The 20,360-nt window shown below is 40.0% G+C and overlaps 1 protein-coding gene across 1 annotated transcript in view; it reads right to left on the bottom strand.

Annotated features, from left to right (window-relative positions):
* Window positions 1–3,835, bottom strand: part of EVPL (envoplakin) — a 66,988-nt gene extending 63,153 nt beyond the window's left edge. Inside the window, exons 1-2 of the mRNA XM_063293050.1 lie at window positions 3,732–3,835; window positions 1,745–1,902 (exon numbers count right to left, since the gene is read on the bottom strand). Of these exons, the coding sequence (XP_063149120.1) occupies window positions 1,745–1,818 (74 nt within the window). The 5' untranslated portion in view covers window positions 1,819–1,902; window positions 3,732–3,835. The remainder of the gene's footprint in view (window positions 1–1,744; window positions 1,903–3,731) is intronic.
* Between the last annotated feature and the right edge of the window lie 16,525 nt (window positions 3,836–20,360).

The raw sequence follows: 20,360 nt of genomic DNA, 5'->3' as shown, positions 1-20,360 counted from the left end.
TCTAGCTGGTGACCAAAAGAAGGCAGTTGATAGATGGATTATATTTCCAAAATACATGCCTAGTGCAAAATTTTGTAGGAATTAAACTGATGGAAAATAGAAAAGAGGGTTCATGTGTTTTGAATGCCAAATCCATGCTGTCTGTATGCATGTACTTTTAAAAAATGTCTGACCATTGAATGTATGATTAAATGGGCTAAGAATTTTGGATACAATATTAAGTTGGAGCAATGGGAGAACATGTGGAACAAAGGTTTGAAATTTCCTTTGAATTATAACTTAAAAGAGAATTTTTATAAAATGGTGTATTGTTATTTAACTCCTGATAAGTTGTCAGAAATGTATAATGGAGTAACTATTGTTTGTTAGAAATGTTCTCTTGGTGAAGGAACTTTTTATCATCTTTGGTGGACGTGTGAGAAGGCCAAAAAATTTTGGGATCAAATATGTGTTAATATGCAAAAGATCTTTAAAGTGGACTTACAAAAAAACCCCAGAACTGTTTCTCTTGGGATTGATGGAGAAGCAGCTTGAGAAACAACATGGGACTTCGCTTTTATACACGATTACAGCAGCAAGACTTTTATATGCACAAAGATGGAAAGAACCACAAATACCTACAGTGGAGGACTGGATTATTAAACTGATGGAGCTGGCCCAAATGGCCAAGTTAACAGCATTGGTAAGAGAAAATACTGTTTCTGGGTTTGTTTCTACATGGCAACCACTTTTAGACTACTTGCTTGTGTCAGAAAAAAATGAAGTTTTGATTTTGGGCTTTAATAATTAAATGGTTTGATTTGATAGAAATAATGTTACTAATGTTTAACTAATGGTAAGAGTTTATATTTGTAAATGTATTCATATCTGTATTGGACAAGGTCGGAAGTCAATTTCTCTGTCTGTTCTGCACTTTTACAGTATAGTTTTTCTTTTTTCTTTAGTCCTGTACTCTATCTTTCCTATATTCTATTTTTTGTATTTTAACTATATTCTGAAAATTAATAAAGTTCTTTATAAAAAAAGTCTGACCATTAAACAAGTGTAATCAATATCATTTCAAACTGTTAGGGAGTCTGGAAACTTCCTTAAAATAAAGCCAGTGTATGTCCATTGCACATATTTTCTATACCTCTTCTACGTTTTCCTTGCTTTAGAGACCTTGACTGCTTCACAACTTTCTCCATGGGAAAAAGAAAAAAGCTCTAGGTCTGCTCAGTCTTAAAGCCCTTGAGGCATATTAAAATACTAGTCCTAGAATTCCCATCCAGCATGGATACAGTACCAGACTAGGAAAAGATGATGGAGGGTATACGAGAGAAAGAGAATTCTCATTCAACTCTGGCCTACTTGCACCAGGGGCAAAAACATATTTTAGTTTTCAGGTATCCTCTTAAACAAATAATACTTTCACTTGGTCCCAGCAACCAAGGGATCAATTTAAGCAACGAGGAAGGAACCTGCACTGCCTTTATTAAACAGGAAACATGATTTCCCTTAGCACCTTGATGAGTACCTTACAGTGTAATCCTATATATGACTATTCAGAAATAAATCCCACTGAATTCAGTGGGGCCGTGCCCCAGCAAGTGGACTCAGGACTGAATCCTTAGCCTTTAGGCTGTTTAAGTTTTAAAAAATAGATCTGTATGCAGTTGTGGTTCAATGTTCTCCCTTTATGTTTATTAACTCCAGATCTTGGTTCATTTCTGCCAAAAGAAAACCATCAGAATCAACAACTTACTTGAACTGCTTGATGGGGGACCCTTTGTTTGGGGAGCTTCCGCTTGGCAAGCCTTTGCCCACCCCTTTGAACATCTTGGTGTTATCCTTGGAAACTCCCTGCTCCTGGTACCGGGAAGGCTCTTGAAGGAAGGCGTGCGTATGCTCTGGCTGCTGCTCCTGCTTGCTGCTCCTGTTGAGATGATATGACAGGAAAGGTTGAGAAGGTGTGCAGGTTGTTAAAAGCAGAATCTGGAAGGCTCCTCCCCAAGCTGCAGGTGATCAAGAGCAGAGATGAAAACTTGCTAAAAAAAAATGACTAGAAAAACCAGTTTATGACTGAATGAGTAAAAGCCAGAGGGAGAGTGGGAGACCCCACCCTGGTGCTCTGAAGAATGTGCCTCTGTACAAGCAGAGACTTTCCCAGCTATGTTCACACGGTTTTCAACAGCCACTTCATGCAATACCCTTCTTTGCCTGCAAAGACTAATCTCCACATCATAAATCATGTCTGTCTCTGGTAAAGAATGAAGTGCAACCCTGTCCATAGCTAATGCACAGAATAGGCAGCCCATCTAGAAACTTGCTGTATAAGCTATATATTCATGTTGCAAGAGAAATACTCTACATTGTTATATACTTGTCTATCAGCTGCATTCATGGAAGTATCAAGCAAGTATCCCATAAAGCAGGCTTAATTAGGAAAAGCATCAAGAACCAATGCCTTGGAAATGACTGAAAACAAAATTAATCTGCTAAAATATCTGCCACATTGGAAGCATGTGGTTATAATCAAAAGTTATATTTTAGTTATACTTAGAGTGCCCAATAGGCATAGCATGCTTCTTTAACATTATGTTAGAGCATGATCCCTAAATGTCAGGAATTTGAAGATCATATCATACCAAGTGCCTTCCCATGCTCATTCATAGAGTGGCTGCCATGTTGGTAAAATGACTTGCTCTTGGCTATAAAACTTTGGAAAACTACTAGATGGCAGCATGGTGCCAATATTTTCTGTATCTCTATGCTGTTGACTAGTGATCACTCATATTTCTGCAGCCTTGAGCTGGCAGTTCTGGGCATTACCCATCACAAAACATTGAATTTAGCAAAAGACAAACTAGTGAATAGGCTCCCCACCTGCTTTGGCCCCACCTCTACCGCTCAAGTATTTTATGTAACCTCCCACATTTTTATTTACTAAAAAAAACTTATGGGGCCCATGTAGAGCCAGGAGCATTTTTGGAAATGACGATGTTAGAGATTGGATTTTAGTTTGCAGCATTCCAGCTTCCCATTTAATGGTTTTTAAACACATCTCAAAATATTGGAAAAGCCAGATGGGGTACAGCTCCTGGCAGGTCCCAAGGGAATTCCATATGCATGTGGTGCTCACAGTTTCACAATGGGGATTTCAGAAATATAATGCCTCAGGAAACTAGCTGAATCTAGTGTGATATGAACAAAATGTATTTCGTTTCAATCTAAAATGGGCTCAAGAGCAACACACAACATATACACAGTTTGTGTAGACTACAACATATATATTGTGCGCACACACACACACACACAACATACAGTGTATTATATTCTAACAGGAACCTCAGCACAAGGAAGCAATGTGGAAACAACTGGAAATTGAGGTCTGCCGACTATGTGGCCCCAGCTGCAATATCTGTAAGTCTCTAAACAGAAATTATCCCTGACTTGCACCCTTTAGGTATGCTCTCTGCCACTGTTCTCCTAACACGCCATGCAACATCTCTGACTAGTCTTTCCCAACTTCATGTCTGCCAAAGGGGTTGACTTCCATCATTCATTGCCCAGGCTCGCTTAGATTGCATCAACAACACTTTGCCATCTCTCCTGAGAGTTTTTATGCAGCAGCAGCCAGCACATTGGTGCCTCGTATTTCTCTCACTATTCATCCTTTTTCCACTGATCTTCTGTGACAGAAAAGAGCTTGCCCAATTATAAACAAACAAACAAACAAACACTTTCTGCACCTGGCAAGTTCAGGTCCTCACCCAAACACAAAGCTCACTTGGTGAACCAGCTTAATTTACCTTGCAGGAATGTTGTGAGGATAAAACCTGGATATGAAAATAATAAAGAATAAAACGAACAGGTTGGCCAGCATTACAGCATCACAATATTTGTTTATTACTATCTTTCAAGTCTATCCCACTGGTGCCACACCTCTATTTTTATATCTATTATTGTTTCCATTTCTGGTCTTCCAAATATATGCAGTGGAGTATTTAGGATTTTCAGCCAGGCTGTGCATTCATTTTTAGACCCTTCTGCGATGCCTGGAGAAAAGCTAGTTTGTGGAATGTACAGCCACAGCCCACAGCACAACTGTAAGGTGAGTTGGCAACTTGCAGCTTTCTCCACAGATTGCTAGAACCAATGATTGAACGATATTGAATTCACTCTAAAGATGTGAGATGGGAATCTGCTTCACTCTAAAGTTCCCCAAACACACACAGAGGAACAAAATAAACATCCAATAGAAGAGAGTATGTGTTGCTCAGGACTGAACTGTGGAGTCCTTGATGCTCTCTGAGCTTGGTTGTTTGCTTGCAGACATTTCATTACCCAGCTAGGTAACATCATCAATGCTAGTCAATTTGGGGTTTGCTCCCTGTTTATTGTACAGGAGCTTGTTGGTGGGTTTTCTTCTTGGTAGTTCCTTGATTAAGGTATTGTTTTTTGCTTGATCGTTTGTGTGGTGTTAATCCCTGCTTATCTGGGTGTTGGCTGCTGGAGAGGATGCGTTCTGGTCTTTTTGTTTTCTTCTTAGCTTTTTTATTGTCTCTTTTGAATGGTGTGTAAATGTGATTTATCTCTATAAAAATATAAAATAATAAAATAAACATAAACTCTATAAAAATAAACATCTCTGTGGTACTTTCATGTGATAGTAGACAGTTCCGACAATGACCTACTTTTCAGTTTCAATGGATTTAACACTCCTCTTTACAAGTATGTAAGCAAACAGTGGTAGCTATTTCTTCCCGCTTTCTGGGTAGAGCAAGTTCAGTCAAAATTGGCATTTAGTGGTTTGCTAAGCCCCTTTTGGTTGTGGTGATCAATGCCATCTGTGATACAACTGGTATGGGTGTGCAGGAAAAATGCAACTCATTTTACATCTGAATTCAAGACATACCAAGAATCTGAGTGGAAAGAAAGGTCTTGCCAAAAATAATACCAGGGCATGACACTCCTTCACAAGCAAAATAAACATAGAGTTCAAATGGTTTTTTTGTGTGTGTTTTGTGTCATTTTCCACAACACAACTAGAGAGGAATTTGGAAGTAAGTTGAAGAAGCAAGGCATACAGGTATTGATTTAGGTGGCAGAAACTGAAGATATCCATGGGGGTTTTAAATAGACCTCTTTTGTACCGCTTGGGAAGCAGATCAGAGCATTCAGCTGAACGCTGGATGTGAATGCAAATGCTACAGATGCATCCAGGATTCAGAGTGTTTCTGTGTATTCACAAACTGATTGTAGCAGGGATTCTTTCAGCATTTCTGCTAGAGTAGCCTTATCTAAGCTGCAGAAAATCTGGGAGACCACTAGATAGGAGGAAAAAGTTAGCATTTCTGTACCACTTAATATATATTAAAGGTAAAGGTAAAGGTTTCCCTTGACGTAAAGTCCAGTCGAGTCTGACTCTAGGGGGCGGTGCTCATCTCCGTTTCTAAGCCTTGGAGCCGGCGTTGTCCATAGGACACTTCCGGGTCATGTGGCCAGCATGACTCACGGAACGCCGTTACCTTCCCGCCAAAGCGGTACCAATTAATCTACTCACATTTGCATGTTTTCGAACTGCTTGGTGTGCAGGAGCTGGGATTAACAACGGGAGCTCACCCCGCCGCGCGGTTTCGAACCGCCAACCTTCCGATCGACAGCTCAGCGGTTTAACCCGCAGCGCCAGTGGTACAGAAATATATATTTGCAGATCACATATGGCAATCCTGCTCATTTCACACATTTTGTATTAATGCATCCCTACAAGATAAGATTTAACAACCTTCCCCAACCTGGTGCATTTTAGAGATAAGGGGCTCCATGTCCATCATTCCCAGTAAATACTGTATGGCTGAAAACCATGGAGATGGCATTTGTAGTGTTACAGAAGGGTGAGATATGGTATTACATGATAAACATCCATATTTCGGTTTCTTCAAAGGTTAATGTGCTGGAAACAAAGAGACCCCAAATCCTCTATCGTGTCTCTTGCAATTGTCTTTGCCATCTGACCTGGCCACAGTAGGAGACCATAGGTAAGGTACCAGAGGCATTAGTGATTCAGGGGTATTAAACGTACCCAAATATTTATTTCATTATTATTCCAATTCTCTCATCAACAGCAGAAGCACAAAATAGGATGTGATTATGTCCTGAACCAATAATATTTTTGGACATCAAAACCAACTTTTTATATGCCAATTTAAAGAAAACCAGCCAGCAGATGATGCCAGTAGAAACGTGAAATGAAAAACCTCTTCAGTTTTTCTTGGACCATTTCATACACAGACATACGCTGCATTTTCTGACCTGAGGATTCTATAGTTCCTGCTCCAGAAAGTGTGCATTAGCTTTTATTAGAAGAAAGAACAGATGCAACGAAAGTCCCCTGTCTATAACATTAAACCCCAACATTTGTTTCATAGAAATGATCATGAAATACTATTATTAATGTGAAGATTATATTATGAAGAAATGGACAATGAGAAAGGAAACTCTTTGTATTCTACATCACTCTGCTTCAAATTGTCAGCTAAATTTAAATTTGCTGTTTTATGAGCTGTTACCCCTGCCCCCCATGCCAGGGCCAGTGCCAGTGCCACAATCCAGTTTGAACTTGGCTGCTTGTTCCCACCTGCTTTTGAGGCTACTTTCATAGTTACAGAAACCAGCCTTTGGCTTTAACAATTAATCTAGCCCAGCATTTTTTAAACAGGGTGATAACGGATGCTTCTGAAAAAAACCATACAAGAACATCAGCACTATGATGGTTGTGACCCACTCATTTTCTTTATTCAAGTGTGTTGGGACTTCTGCCCATAAGGGCTGGGTCAATCTAAGTTCAGCCCTGCAACCTGGTTTCCTCATAGTGTCTTCCTTCCTTCCTTCCTTCCTTCCTTCCTTCCTTCCTTCCTTCCTTCCTTCCTTCCTTCCTTCCTTCCTTCCTTCCTTCCTTCCTTCTTCACATTTATAGGCTGCCCAACTCAGAGCAACACATCTAATATGGTGCAAAAACAATAGAAGGCAATAAACTGGGGACTAAAATAACACTCCCCGAGGTAAAGCCTGTTTCCCCCCCTCTTCTTCATAAGTCTTCACAAGTGGAGATAGTTAACGTATGGCTGTCCCACAGGAAACACTTCAAAGACAGTTTGGGGCTGTGGGGTAAGCAGGTTCCCATTTGTGGGAACTAACGCCTCCTTAGTTCCACCTCCCAACTCAGAGTTCCCTCCTCTGAAGCCATGGCAGCGGGGCGGGTTGCCAGCTTTTTCCTGTCATTTCTGGCTGCTTTTACTGGGCAGGGCGGGATTTCCCACTTCCCCTCATGAGAACAGAGATTGTTTCCTTTTCCATACCATAAAAAGCAAATGCATCATGGAAAGAATGAAGATCGGGACAGGGAACCAGTTAGTTACCATTTTTGTGCTCCTTTATTGGCCAGCTGGAGGGAGAACAGTCTGAATTCAGGGAAACAAGGAGTGCAGCGAAGATGGTAGTGAGAACTCTTACATGATGGTGAAAAATAGTACTGAGCTTTGTGGGCGAAGGCAGTGACTGCATGGAAGAACTCAGAATGTGCATTTCTAAGAATTCACCAATCACATAACATACTTGGCAACAGCCTTCTCCAACCTGACACTTGAAGGCATGTTGAGAATGTAGTTCCCAGAATTCCTAATCAGCTGATATTTGCAAGCCCAACATATCTGCAGTGTGCCAGTTTAGAGAAGAGTGTCTTAGATCATATATTCAAAGGCAAGAAGAATGACCTAATAATGGAATTTGGGCAACTAGTCTAACTGGAAGGGCTGCAATGTCAGTAAGTTTCTATGCATGCTAGGCAGGAATCATTCTATACTGTACTTGTTGAGCAGGATCTGAGCAAAAATAACCTAGGGTGTTGCAAATAAACCCTCTGGGCACCTATTGAGCACAACAACAAAATATTTTGCAGAACAAAAGTTAAGCAACAATGAGCTGTGAACACCACCATCTGTTCCATCTCCAAATCATTCAGAACAGATTTTACAAGCAATCCACATTTTCCCCACACTGTTTTCACCACTTGGAGATTGAAAACATGATTGGCATGGCATTGTATATATTGTATACTGTACATGTCTCTGTCTCTGGAACTCACAAAGGGAACCTCAACAAATTGATGATCAGCCTGAGGCAGCCAATAACTGAGCACAAAGTAACAGCCAACCAGCAGTAATTCCCTCTACTTCAAACCGGCCAATTATTTACTTGTTCAATCTCTCATGAAGAGTTTCCAGAGCTACTCCATAAACAAACAAACAAACAAACAAACAAACAAACAAACCTGTCCCTTTCTTTCACAGAAATAGAAAGAAAATTAGTTTCTAGCTCCCCACCCACCCACAGTCCATGCATATATCTGATCGTTTGCAAAACATTTCTCTCAAGGGCTGGCATGGGGGACAAGGGCAAGGAAAGACTGATTTTTGAAACTATTAGCAAATACACTAAGAAGCGTGAAAAGTCATCATCTCTTCACAGTGCCAGAACCGTATTGCACATGGGGTGTTATCCACAGCAGCAAATCCAGTGAGAGATTCATGCCAGGAGAACTGCATTGAGGGCTTTCCCCAGAACTGAGCTGAGTGAAATTGAGCAGGTCAAAAGCACCATGACCTCACTGGAACACAAGTTTCAACTACAGCAGAAGCAAGGAAGGGAAAATACCTGGTATCACAAGTGTTATGAAAAACTGGAATTTTTAACAGTATGAAGTGGATCAGCAATAGTTTGCTGTTTTTGATGTTATTGGAGAGGGTATGCAGTAGAAGTATAGTAAAATACTATATGGGGGAGATGGGTGGTGGCAAAATTTGAAAATAAATAAATAAATAAAAATAAAATCATGTGTTGGCTTGATAACTCACTGCTGGTTTTCATCTATCTCAAGAAAGGCTCAAGAACTGTTTGACATGGATGGAAGAGGTCAAACAATATGGAACAGAAGTGATATTTCCAGCAACAATTGCATTTGATGGTTATAATTATGAAACTTTAGCAAAACTGCCCAAAATCTCACAAAGGAATAAAGAACACCATCTTTTTTTTTTTTTTAACAAAAGTAGCACAGCTATTTACCCATTCTTGGCATCGTTTTGTCAGGACCATGCTTATGGGAAGGCCTCCCCTACTGGCTTTAATGAGAGAAAGCACTGAATCCAATAACCCATTGTAGCTTAGCCAAGCTTTTTACCTCTGGCTCATGGATAAATATAACCTTAAAATTTACTTCAACCTGTGTAAGACATTGGTTTAGAAGAGTAGGATACCCAGAAAAAGATGACAGCTTTGTACTCAATTCTGTCGATGCTTGTCACAATGTTCTAATATGTAGGCATACCTTGCAGCTTATACGACTAGCGAGAACTACAGTAGTTCTACCACTAGGAAGGGAAAATGGCTGCTTCAAGTGGCAGATGGTTCATCTTGGCTGTTTCTCCTAAACTCCCCAGCTGTTCTCATCTGTGTGGGCAGCCCTGCTACTTATTGTCTATTGGCTTGGACCGTCTGCCTTTCTCCGTTCTCTTCCCTCAACTCATCAGAGACCACAACGCTGGGAAAGGCCTCTGAGGGACTGACAATATGGCAACCAGCCCAGGTTGCATATTCTGGCTACAGGACACACAATGTTGTCACAGTTCAGTGTTTGGGCAGCAAGCAGTAATCAGGCAGGGCGATGAGTAACTGGCAGCAAAGTGTTGAAAGGATAGAACTTATATGCCACCCAGGCTGACTTTGCACCCCTTAAATTAGCCCATGGCCTTCAGATGTGATGGAAGATGGTCTTGCACTGCCAGTATGGAAGCAAGACTCAACTGCCAAAATGGTTGGCTTTGAACATGGGATGTGGGGAAAGGAAGTATCATCTTGCCCTTTGCCCCAGGCAGGAAAGACTTTTCAATTGGCAGTTTTTAGGTTATTCTTAGCTCAGTCTTTAGGTCCTTTTAGTTTAATATTATCAAGAGTATGTTATATCCATACATAGAAAGTAATCAAAATCAATGTTTTCTGTATGGTGCTGTTATATTGTTTCTGTTTCTCTTTCTGTTTCTCTTTCTGTTTTGCTTTGTTTTTATTTTTGCTCTTGTTTTTATGCTGGTCCATGACTGAAATAAAGAATTGATTGATTGATCGATCGATTGACATGGTTACATTATGGCATTGACTGACAATGTTATAGTTACTTCCCTCTGGCCACCATAGACCTAAAGTTTTGATACATTAAGCATTTAATGTTGGGGTAGGCAGAGGGACATAATGAAAGAAACAGAGGAGCAAGAGCTCAGGAAAGTAGAATTGAAAAGATAAAGTAAAATATTGACTGGGTTTATGCATTAAGGTAAGCCATGGTTTGTTTTAAGACAAAGTAAACACACTAGTGAATGAACCATGGTGACCTGGTTCACACATAACTCTGGCTATGCCCCATGGTTTACAAAGTATAGTGGGTTAGTTGATGTCATGATCGCCGTTGCGATGTTTGCGACATCGTAACGGCTCGCATGACAAAGCACAGATGCGTGTCAATGGCTGGAGAGGTGCGAGCGATAAACCGGACAAAGAAGGTAATGGGGTTGGGAGATCTACTGAACAAACAAGGTCCCATCGCCCGGTAATCGGCCATTGACGCCCCTGATAAAGAAAGGATCAGGGCGAGGTCCGGAAAGGCGCGTCCGGGCTTTTGAGGAATATCGAGGTCTAATCGCCTGGTAATGGACCATTACCTCACAGGAAGATAAACAGGCCGATGCCTGGGGCGAATGGGGCTGGACGACCTCTCACCTATCAAGTCTTGATGGCCTGTCACTCCGTGGAACTCGTGGGGCACACCCGGGGAGTGTGGGGGTGGAGCGCTGTTTGGCGCAAGACTATTTAATTAAACTTTTGGCACGCTTCCCTCACTCTCAGCTTTTTACTGGTGTGCATTCTATTCTAAATAAAAGCCAGAGCTTAAACTTGATTTAGAGTCTGAGTCTTTTATTTGGTCTTAGGCATTCCTTACAGTTGATGTATTAGTCTAAGCCATAATCAAACTACATTTTAGAATAGAATTACTATGGCTTAGGTATACCTCCTTATTTAATAATTATCTCTTTCCCTTTTAACTGCTCAGCAGAAATCTGGAACAAGGTACAGACATGCAACTTTGTGCACATTGGGTTCTAGCTGAATTGGTTTTTGCCGGCCTAGTTCTTTAACCAGAGCCACATGGCCAACTAGTTTGGAAAATACAGACTAGTTCCAACAGAATCTGCAATCCTATTAAATGTTTCTTGGGAATAAAGAGTAGTATTGATCTGAATGACAAGCTCAGCTAACAACAGCTATCACTTTTCCTTATTTTTTTATAATGGGCAGAAGCATACTACTAGCCAAAATTAAACTAAGATGGTTTGGGAATATTAGGTTATTTTCAAAAGACAAAAGCAATTTATGAAAAGCAGATACAGATATTACTGCCTATAGTAAACAAGATATATTTACATGAATTTTAGACTAAACAAATTCTTTATTTACATTCACAAAATGTTGGGTATGATGCAGAAAGAGAGAGAAGGATGCCCAACAGTAAAAACATCCATAAATTCTACATGGATTGACTACAAACAAATTAAAAAAATATTCAGAGTTTACTTTATATTTTTGGATGAAAGTTGCCCTAGTTGCAGGAGGTGATCAAATCCACAAAATTGTTAAGAAAACTCTGGATTTAAAGGAAGGTACACTTACCCCAAATTCTAGATCTGGAGGCACTTTTCCCACTAACCTTGAATGCTCAACCATGAGAAGGCATGGCCAGCAGATGTGTTCATGCTTGGCTCAGCAATCAATCATGATCATATCTCTAGTTACAGTACTTCACTGCATTATGAGGAAAGCTGTAACATTTCCGCATTTGTAACACCTAACATATGATTTATTCATAAAGTAATTTTGCCTAATGCATCTGTTCAGTTCAGTTCTGTTCAGTCCTTTTATAATCAATCTTTCAAAATTTAAATTACAAAAATCATTTGGAGGAATGGCTATTTGGAATCCACTTATTTTTACATAAAAATCCACATATATTAACAAGCAATTTCTCCTAATATGCAGTTAGGAACAGTTTCCCTTAGGATAATAATGGGCTTTTATATGGTTATATACAGATGAACCTCAAAAGTGAAGACGGGTCTGTTCTGTGTCTCTTTGAATGACTGCTCAATTCCTCGCTACTACGCATGCATTTTCCCCCCTGGATAGGGGCCCCCTCCTGCTCACCATCAGTGCTCATGACAGGAGTGTCCTTATTGACACTTCAGCAAACAGTGGAGATTTTGCTATAATGGTTGGGCAGATTTTACCCATGAGAGCATAAGGTGCATGAGTGATGGTGTTGTTTTTCAGTTCCACATAAAAATGAAAAAATCCCTTATTAAAAGAAAGCAAAAAAAATTATGCAGTCTCCTTCTTCACTGAGTCTGACAACAACTAATGAGAAAGATATCATATTGGAAATCTATTATAGTTTGCTAGCATAAAAATGAGAGGCAATTCTCCCACAAGACATGGCATAATGTAATGCTACTCAAGTATTTATGAATCTCCTTCCTCCTAGTCTATTTGAAAGGAACGAGGATGGCAGTATTAGAACCATTCCCCCTAAGTAATGAATAAAAATCAGGATATTCTGTTCATGGTTATGTTCTGCAAAAGGAGAACACTTTCATTTTTAAATATTTATATGTAGTTCATACAGTATGCACGTGTTCAATAGCTTGTAGGATCAAAAGGAGTATATGCCACTAAAATCATGCAGTAACAACCAAATTACCAAAATGACAAGAAAAGAATATGGCAGGGGATCCCCATTGGCTAATTTGGAATATAGGCACCCTCACAAAATGGCTACCAAGGTGGATGTGGCCTGTTACAAAACCATCATTTACTGAGAAGCAGGCTGGTGAGCTTGCTCCACACCACTTCCTCCAGCCCACCAAAATGGTGTCTATCAACTCATTATTGTCTTTTTTCTAGCCAGGGAGAGACATTTCTAAACCAAGTTCTCAGCTGCAGCCGCTCAACGTTTTTACTTCCTCAGAATGCCAATAGAATTGATGTGGGTCCTACAAGAGTTCTTGGAAATAAAAACAAGGCACTGGGAGCTGGTACTAAGCTTTAGAGGACATTAGCTCCTTGTGTATTTATTAAACAAACAACCACAAACATCTGGTGTGGCAGTGAGTCTGGTGATGGCCAAGTGAGATTCTGCTTGGCTGGTTATCACCTATGGATGCCACATTAGGTGTCCAGGCAATACCTGATGAGGCAGAAGCAGATGACAGTCGTTGAAGACTCACTGAAACAAATCTGCTTAGCCACCTTCAGAAGAGCAGCAGGAAAAGGCCGCTCAGAGGAGAATTCAGTCCCAAGGCTGCTAGTTGAGATGAATCATAAAGAGGAACAGCAAGCAGAGTCTCATTTGAACCTTTCAAAAGTTAGGGCTCTGGTTGCAGTAGGCATTTGCTGAGATAATCAGGACTTTAAAAAGTGAGGGTTTAAAAAAAATAAGAACCTAGAAGGTGTTCAATATATGCGTTCTCAGTTCATTTGTTAACAGAGATCAGAGAGCACAAGATACACATCAGGACAAGCAAAATTATGATTCAACCAGGGTAGAAATCATCCTCTGTTCTTCTTTGTCTTTACAGTCCCCTCTTGTGATAGCAGGATCCGTCAGCACCAAACAGTGGGAATAACTGGACGCCCCCCACCCCTAAAAGATGAGAAATAAGGAGTGACAATGGATACACAAATATGGCAGGGATAAGAACCATCGGTCACAACAAGTCCTTCCCACTTGTGATAAGAACAGAAGCAAAGGAGGAGGAGTTGAAACTACCAACACCTTTCACAATGCACACGTTTAACACCTAAGTTAGCATTTCCATTTCCTTCCATCAGAATCAAGCCTGTTTGCAGTCCAATCATGTATTTCATATTATTCAGAAATCAGGCTATGTTTGTCATTGCTTATTCTCAAGGAAATTAATCTAGGATCCACCCTTATCATTATACACTCTGGTAACAGATATCCTTTGGGGGAGATGGGCGGTGGCAAAATTTGATAAATAAATTAGCATTATTTATTTTCCTCAGTTGCCTCCTCCTAGCTCTACCCTTTTGAGCAAAGCCTTTAATGCCCAGTGATTTACCCTCTCTTAAACAACGAAGAGAAGGCACTGTTGTGTGTAGATGCAGGGAAAAAATGTACGCACATACTGGATGCGTGCCACATATTTTTCTTCAATTCTAATGCCTCGGAACCCAAGTGAACAGGCCCTGTCTCTATGCCCCCATGGGCGTGTCCAGGCAAGGCTTTTACTGTGCACTGAGTAAGAACCAGTGTGGTGAAGTCATCAGGATGCTTGGTTGAGATCATGTTTACATCTCCACTGGGTTCTTGTTCCTTTTTTGTTCACCAAAAAGTTTTTGCCTGCCAGTGAATTTCGCACATGAATTGATTAAGTCCACCTATATCATCTGCCTCAGGCCTTTTCCCTATCAAATGGGTTAGGGTTACAGTGGGAGTCATCAATCAATGGTTGACAGTTACCTCTGCGAATGTATGTACCCATGCCATAATCACCACAAAGATATTGCACCGATCAATTATGTCTGTGGTGGCACAAACCTTTTGGACATAAGGTTTTAAGACTAGCGGTGGGCAAAAAAGGAACAAGAGTCCTCCACTGGACTAGGGTGTTCTCTGAGTGACTTTTGCCCTGTTGCAGCCTCTGATCCTAGCCAATTTTGTTGTGAAGATCATATGGGAGGCGTCCCACCTCCCGTCCCTGGGGGAAAAGCAGGATAGAACTGCAATAAAAACAAGGCAAACCATCCTATTTCATGCACTTAATTTAAGGGAGGTTTGGGCATGTTGTGTTGCATACACTGCCCTCCTGTGCTTTCCCATAACATCTGCTTTCCTGTCTTTATTACGTGAAAAAAATAATTAGGGAAGGTGGTAGCATTCTGTAATCAGTGCTATAATCCTCTGTTGAACCAAGTGGCACATGACTTTTTCCCAGGTGGGGTGGGCTGGGCTGGCAGAGCATCCATCTCGGCATTTCTACACCAGAACAAGTGCCAAATCTGTAAAAATAACAGAAAGGGAGAGAGGAGTGACAAGCGCCATGATATTCAAATAGCAGCCTTTACACCTTCTCCTGATTATTCCCACTTGAGAGGAATCCTTTTTTCTGGAAAGCAGCAGTGAAATCGAACTCAGGCCCAACATATGTGATCGTGATTTAACTGATCTTTTTCATCAGCCCACACACACACGCTGACACATGTGTGTGCGCACACACACACACACACACTTGCTGCTTTAATGTGGACCTTGCAGTAAACTCAGGGCAGTAACACAAGCCCTGTGGAATGCAGATTTCCACAAAAATGTTTGGTTTGGCTTTACAAAAATGCCTGTCAAAGTGCCATTTTTAATTCCACCAAAGAGGCAAAATAAATTTGAACATGAATTAATTACATATTGAGGAATTACATACTGTATCATTAGTTTTAATTCAATTTCAGTTAAAATGAAATTTAGGTTTTGTTCTGGCCGCTCCTTTTTGGGGTGGAACTTCAGGATGCCTCTCAAGGGCACCAAGACAAAAAGGATGGAGAAGTCTGAAGGTGAAATGAGATTAAAGAGGAAGGCACACAGTTAATTCATTTATTTAACGTGCTGTAAAAACTCAAAGCAGGAGAATCAACTCTTTATAGGGTTGAAATGTAGAATCAGCTCAGCAGGTAGGAGAGACAAGGAAGGGGTGCAGTGGAGCGTGCAACTGCAGTTTCTTTCAGCACCAAAGAAATACTCAACTGCCAATGGACGTAGTTTGAGACATGGAATAAGAAAGTCAATTGTCTTATTCTTCAGCCCAGGCAGCAAAATATCTTGGGCCAGCCATATTACACTGCATGTGCATCCTTCCCACACTTCTAAAATGGACATACAGGGTCCAGATTCTCCCTATATTAATTGGCTACCTAGGAAAAGCTGATATAAGGAGCACAGAAGGTATTCAGAACCTGAACTATTGTGGCACATGTGTTACTTTGCTATTAATTATATCTGTGATAGACAGATGTACTCTTATTCTAGTACAATGGATAAAAGGGGATAAATTATTTTTTCTTCCCAACCTAGAACCCAATACTAAAACTACTATCATACTAAAGTACAGCTTGCACCCTAGCTGTTGCATCAAATAAAAGACAAGTAAGCCAACAGGCAATCATCCCTGTAGAAATGTCAGAGAAACCCAACAAGCAATTATGCCCACAGAAATGTCAGAGAAAGCTGAATTACCTGACATGTCATTTTAATTGTGTAGAACGCATCAGGTTAGCTAACCCAAACTACGTAACCTACACAAAACAGGATGAGAAGTTACAATGCATTCCAGCTGAGCACTACTGGTATAATTTGGTATGAAATGCCATCTGAGGAGACAAGAACATCTCCATTTAGCAAGCTACATAAGTAGGGTTAAGGGCTAATTATTTATACTGCCTTTTATCTCAATATTGTGTATAGTAAGAAAGCATAATAAAATGAAAGCTTCCAATTATAAGAAATACAACAAACAGGCTTTCCAAGTTCAGCTTTGATGTGGTTTGTCAGTTCTGACACCGAGGAGATGATTCTGTTGCAATTTTATCATAAAATATAGCATGCTGAATTTGTGGGTTCCAGCAATTCGATGCTTTGTTAAATTTAATTTCTCTTTTCTGCAAGCAGAAGGCAAAATGTTCTGGAGCTGTATCTACTGTATTTTTCTTTCTTGCCATGTATTCTGACTGTCTCTCTCTCTGTTTCATGCCAGATGGTCAACTATGAAATTTATGAGCAGATGACAAGATGATAGTATTCTCAGTAGGTGGATGCTTCAGTTCCAACTTTTTGATCCAGGAAAGATTAAGAAAGTAAATAGGTTAGGATGTGTTTTCTAGCTGGAGAAATCTAGAATAGCCAAGGATACCTGGTCATCTGGTTAAGGCATAAGGAAAAGTCTCGTGGCAGAGTTGGATTTTTTGATATTTAAACTATAAAAAACAAATCTGCTACAACATACTCTCCTACAAAAGAATTTGAAATGTTTTCTCACTTGGACTGGATTTTCAGTACCTTGAGGCTTAACACAAAGACCTACGGTAATGTGATTTGTTTCATGTTGGCGTAGTGTATGGTACGAACAGAGCCATTGTTGTTTCTAAATTATAGTTTAACATTTAGCGTGATGTGTGAACCAAGCCACTTTGGCTTGTTCAGTTGCCTATGGTTAAAACAGACCATGATTTAGTGCAATGTGTGAACCCAGCCAGTGTTTCTGTGCGTAGCCCTATTTCCTGAACTTGTTGCTATCAGGTATGCTTATGTATGTATGTGAGTGTGAGAGAAAGAGGAGACAGAGAGGCTGGCGATACCTAAATGCATTTAAGAGCCTTTATGAGTGCAGTGTTCTTAAGGCAGCTTGCAACGTCAAATATACAATGCACGATAATACATTCATAAAATTGTAGACTAATTTTAATATATTTCAAACATTTAAATAGTAAAAGGAACATGTATAATAAAAAGTACCCTAAGTAGTAAAAAGCCTGATAAAATCTTTTCTGTTAAAAGCGAAGACAACCACCATTTTTAAAAGCCATTTAAAAACTAAGGTTAAGATGAGCTATGCAGCTGAGTAATGATACTGTTTGTTAAACTGAACAGAAGATCATGGGAGAAAACAGAGACAACACAAAATTTCATTACAGAATGACGTTTGGAGCAGTAAAAGTTAAAAGCTTTATTCAAATATTCTTCTCGCTGAGCATTGTAAAATAAGGACTTGCTCTTCAGATTTTGAATCAGCACTCTAGAATCTGTGTTTTGTTACTATGCCATAGGTGAAGAAGAGACACCCCACCCAACCCACTTCCTAAATTAGAAATAACATGGCACAACTAAAATGTTTGGAATGGACCTTGAACAACAGATGTGGTAGGGGAACGATATCACACCAAGATCCAGAAATCAGAAGGTTTTGGCCTAGGCCTGAATCCCTTACCATGAGACAAGAAAGTTAGCTGAATCGTAGATACAAGGTCCCAAAGTGGCAGCTTTGGTACCAGCTAGGTTCCATGCTTTCATTTGAAATATTTGAGGTTGATATTCTGCAATCAGGGAGCTTTGAAGTTTGAAAGAGAGTTTTGTATTTCTCTAGGCAAGAGTTTCTCTAGCAAGACTTTTTTTCCTCAGAATTCCTTGTGCATGAGCAGGAGAGAGAAAAAGAGAGAGAGGAAGGATGAAAGGGGACAGAGATCCCAGAGGCAGAAAATGCAGCTGTTGCTAGTGGGGTTTGAAGGCCTAACCTAAGAGAGTAAATGGCATGTTTGCCCTTTTACACCCACATTTCCATATTGCTGTTTCTGGCTATAAATACCAGTCCAACATTTAGAAATGTATGGTGATTTTAATAAAGGAAACTAAAAGAACTTGGATAATACCAACATGAGAGCCAGTTTGGTGTCGGCATCAGGCTAGAAATGGGAGACCGTGAGTTCTAGTCCTGCCTTAGGCACAAAGCCAGCTGGGTGACCTTGGGCCAGTCACGCTCTCTCAGCCCTAGGAAGGAGGCAACGGCAAACCACTTCTGAAAAATCTTGCCAAGAAAACTGCAAAGACTTGCCGAGAATCGGACATGATTGAATGGATTGAAACACCCCCCCCCCCAATATATTTTTCTGTTTTTCAAAACAGATCAGCTGAACAAAGCAAAATAGAAAATACTGTCAGCAGAAAAACCGTTTTTGGCTACTGGTGATGAACAAAAGCTCCTAGATGTATCTCACAGCTTCAGTCTAATACTTCAGAAACAAAGTCAGGTAATATCACCACCACATTCAGAAACATATTGCAATCCCTGTATCCCAGGCAATAACAACACAAGAAAAAAACAATTCTGTACATTTCTGTGATTCACTGTTAACTCTGTTCTTTGTTCTAAGATGATTACCAGGTTTCATAATTTATTCTGATTTTGCCGGTCATGGCAAGATATTGTCAGGGAAAATAATGCCCTCAATCCTTGAATACCAAACCACTTTACTCAGATTCCTCTACATATGTTTGGCCCTTCTATTTTCTAGGTCTTAAAGAATTAAAAATCTACTTTTCTTAAAACCTTATAAAACCACAAGAAAGCTTAAACTGATCTCAATATTGCACAGCCTTGATTATCTGTCACAGACAATAGAGGATCACCAGAGTGCACCATAACAAAAGTACCTTTAAGATAGGAAATAAGTTAAGTAGCAAGCTCCCACAGCTTGGGAATAGAGTTATATACTAAATAAGTCAGGTTTACTGATGCATTAGAAAATAATAATAATTCCCCAGATGAATGGAGAGAAAAAGAAAAATATATCTGCAAACTATAAACTTCAACCCTATCCTGCCTCTCATGCATGAAGTTAATTTAGCAATTTAGGAAACCATGGCAGAGAATTGGCCAGAGCAATTTCTCAAACTTCCCATTTGGTGCTTGTTTCCCTGGCATATTTGTTTGTTATGTTTAGGGAAGCTTGAAATTGGAAGGGCAGAGTTACTATATCTCAGCTGCAAAAATCCAAATGATCACTAGAGGGCAGCAAAGAACTAGAGTGTCTTTTGACCGACATCTAAGGGTGGTATGAATTCTTGTAGGCTCTATACAACAGCCCAAGGGAAGGAAAGGCCTGAGAACAGGGGACACAAACCAGTTCCTGAGAACCTCACCCTTTGCTTTTGTTCAACATTGCAAAGGACAGACATTCGCAGAATTAAACACAGAATTCAAATAGCAGTGAGAACAAAGGCATTTACAAGTTCACAATATCTTCCATGAACAACCTGACCAAAGGAGTGCATCAGATGTGTTTACCTTGGCATTGCAGTGATAATAGAAATACTTAGCTAGATGTGGCCACAATTTCTTTAAGTAAGGCAAGTCCTTAAAACTGTGGAGAAATAAATTAAAAATGAAAAGAGTATCAGTTCAGCAGCAGTTGGATCTTCAGCAAAAAGCTGTTTCTGAAAAGTGAAAGTTAACCAAGAAGGGAAAAATCAAGAGAAAATCATGCTTACCTTTCCTGCAACCTTTGAACATACTAAACCTCTACTTCAATCACCAGCAACACTTACTAATTGTTTGGCTGTACTTCCTTAATGTACAGTACAGAAATGGGAGGGACAGAGAACAGCAATTTCAAACTGAATGCAAACAATTCTAGTAAACTTCTGCTGATATTCTCAA

Source organism: Candoia aspera, chromosome 2, assembly GCF_035149785.1.
Source record: "Candoia aspera isolate rCanAsp1 chromosome 2, rCanAsp1.hap2, whole genome shotgun sequence".
Classification (NCBI taxonomy): Eukaryota; Metazoa; Chordata; class Lepidosauria; order Squamata; family Boidae; genus Candoia; species Candoia aspera.
This window is presented reverse-complemented; position numbering and strand designations above follow the sequence as displayed.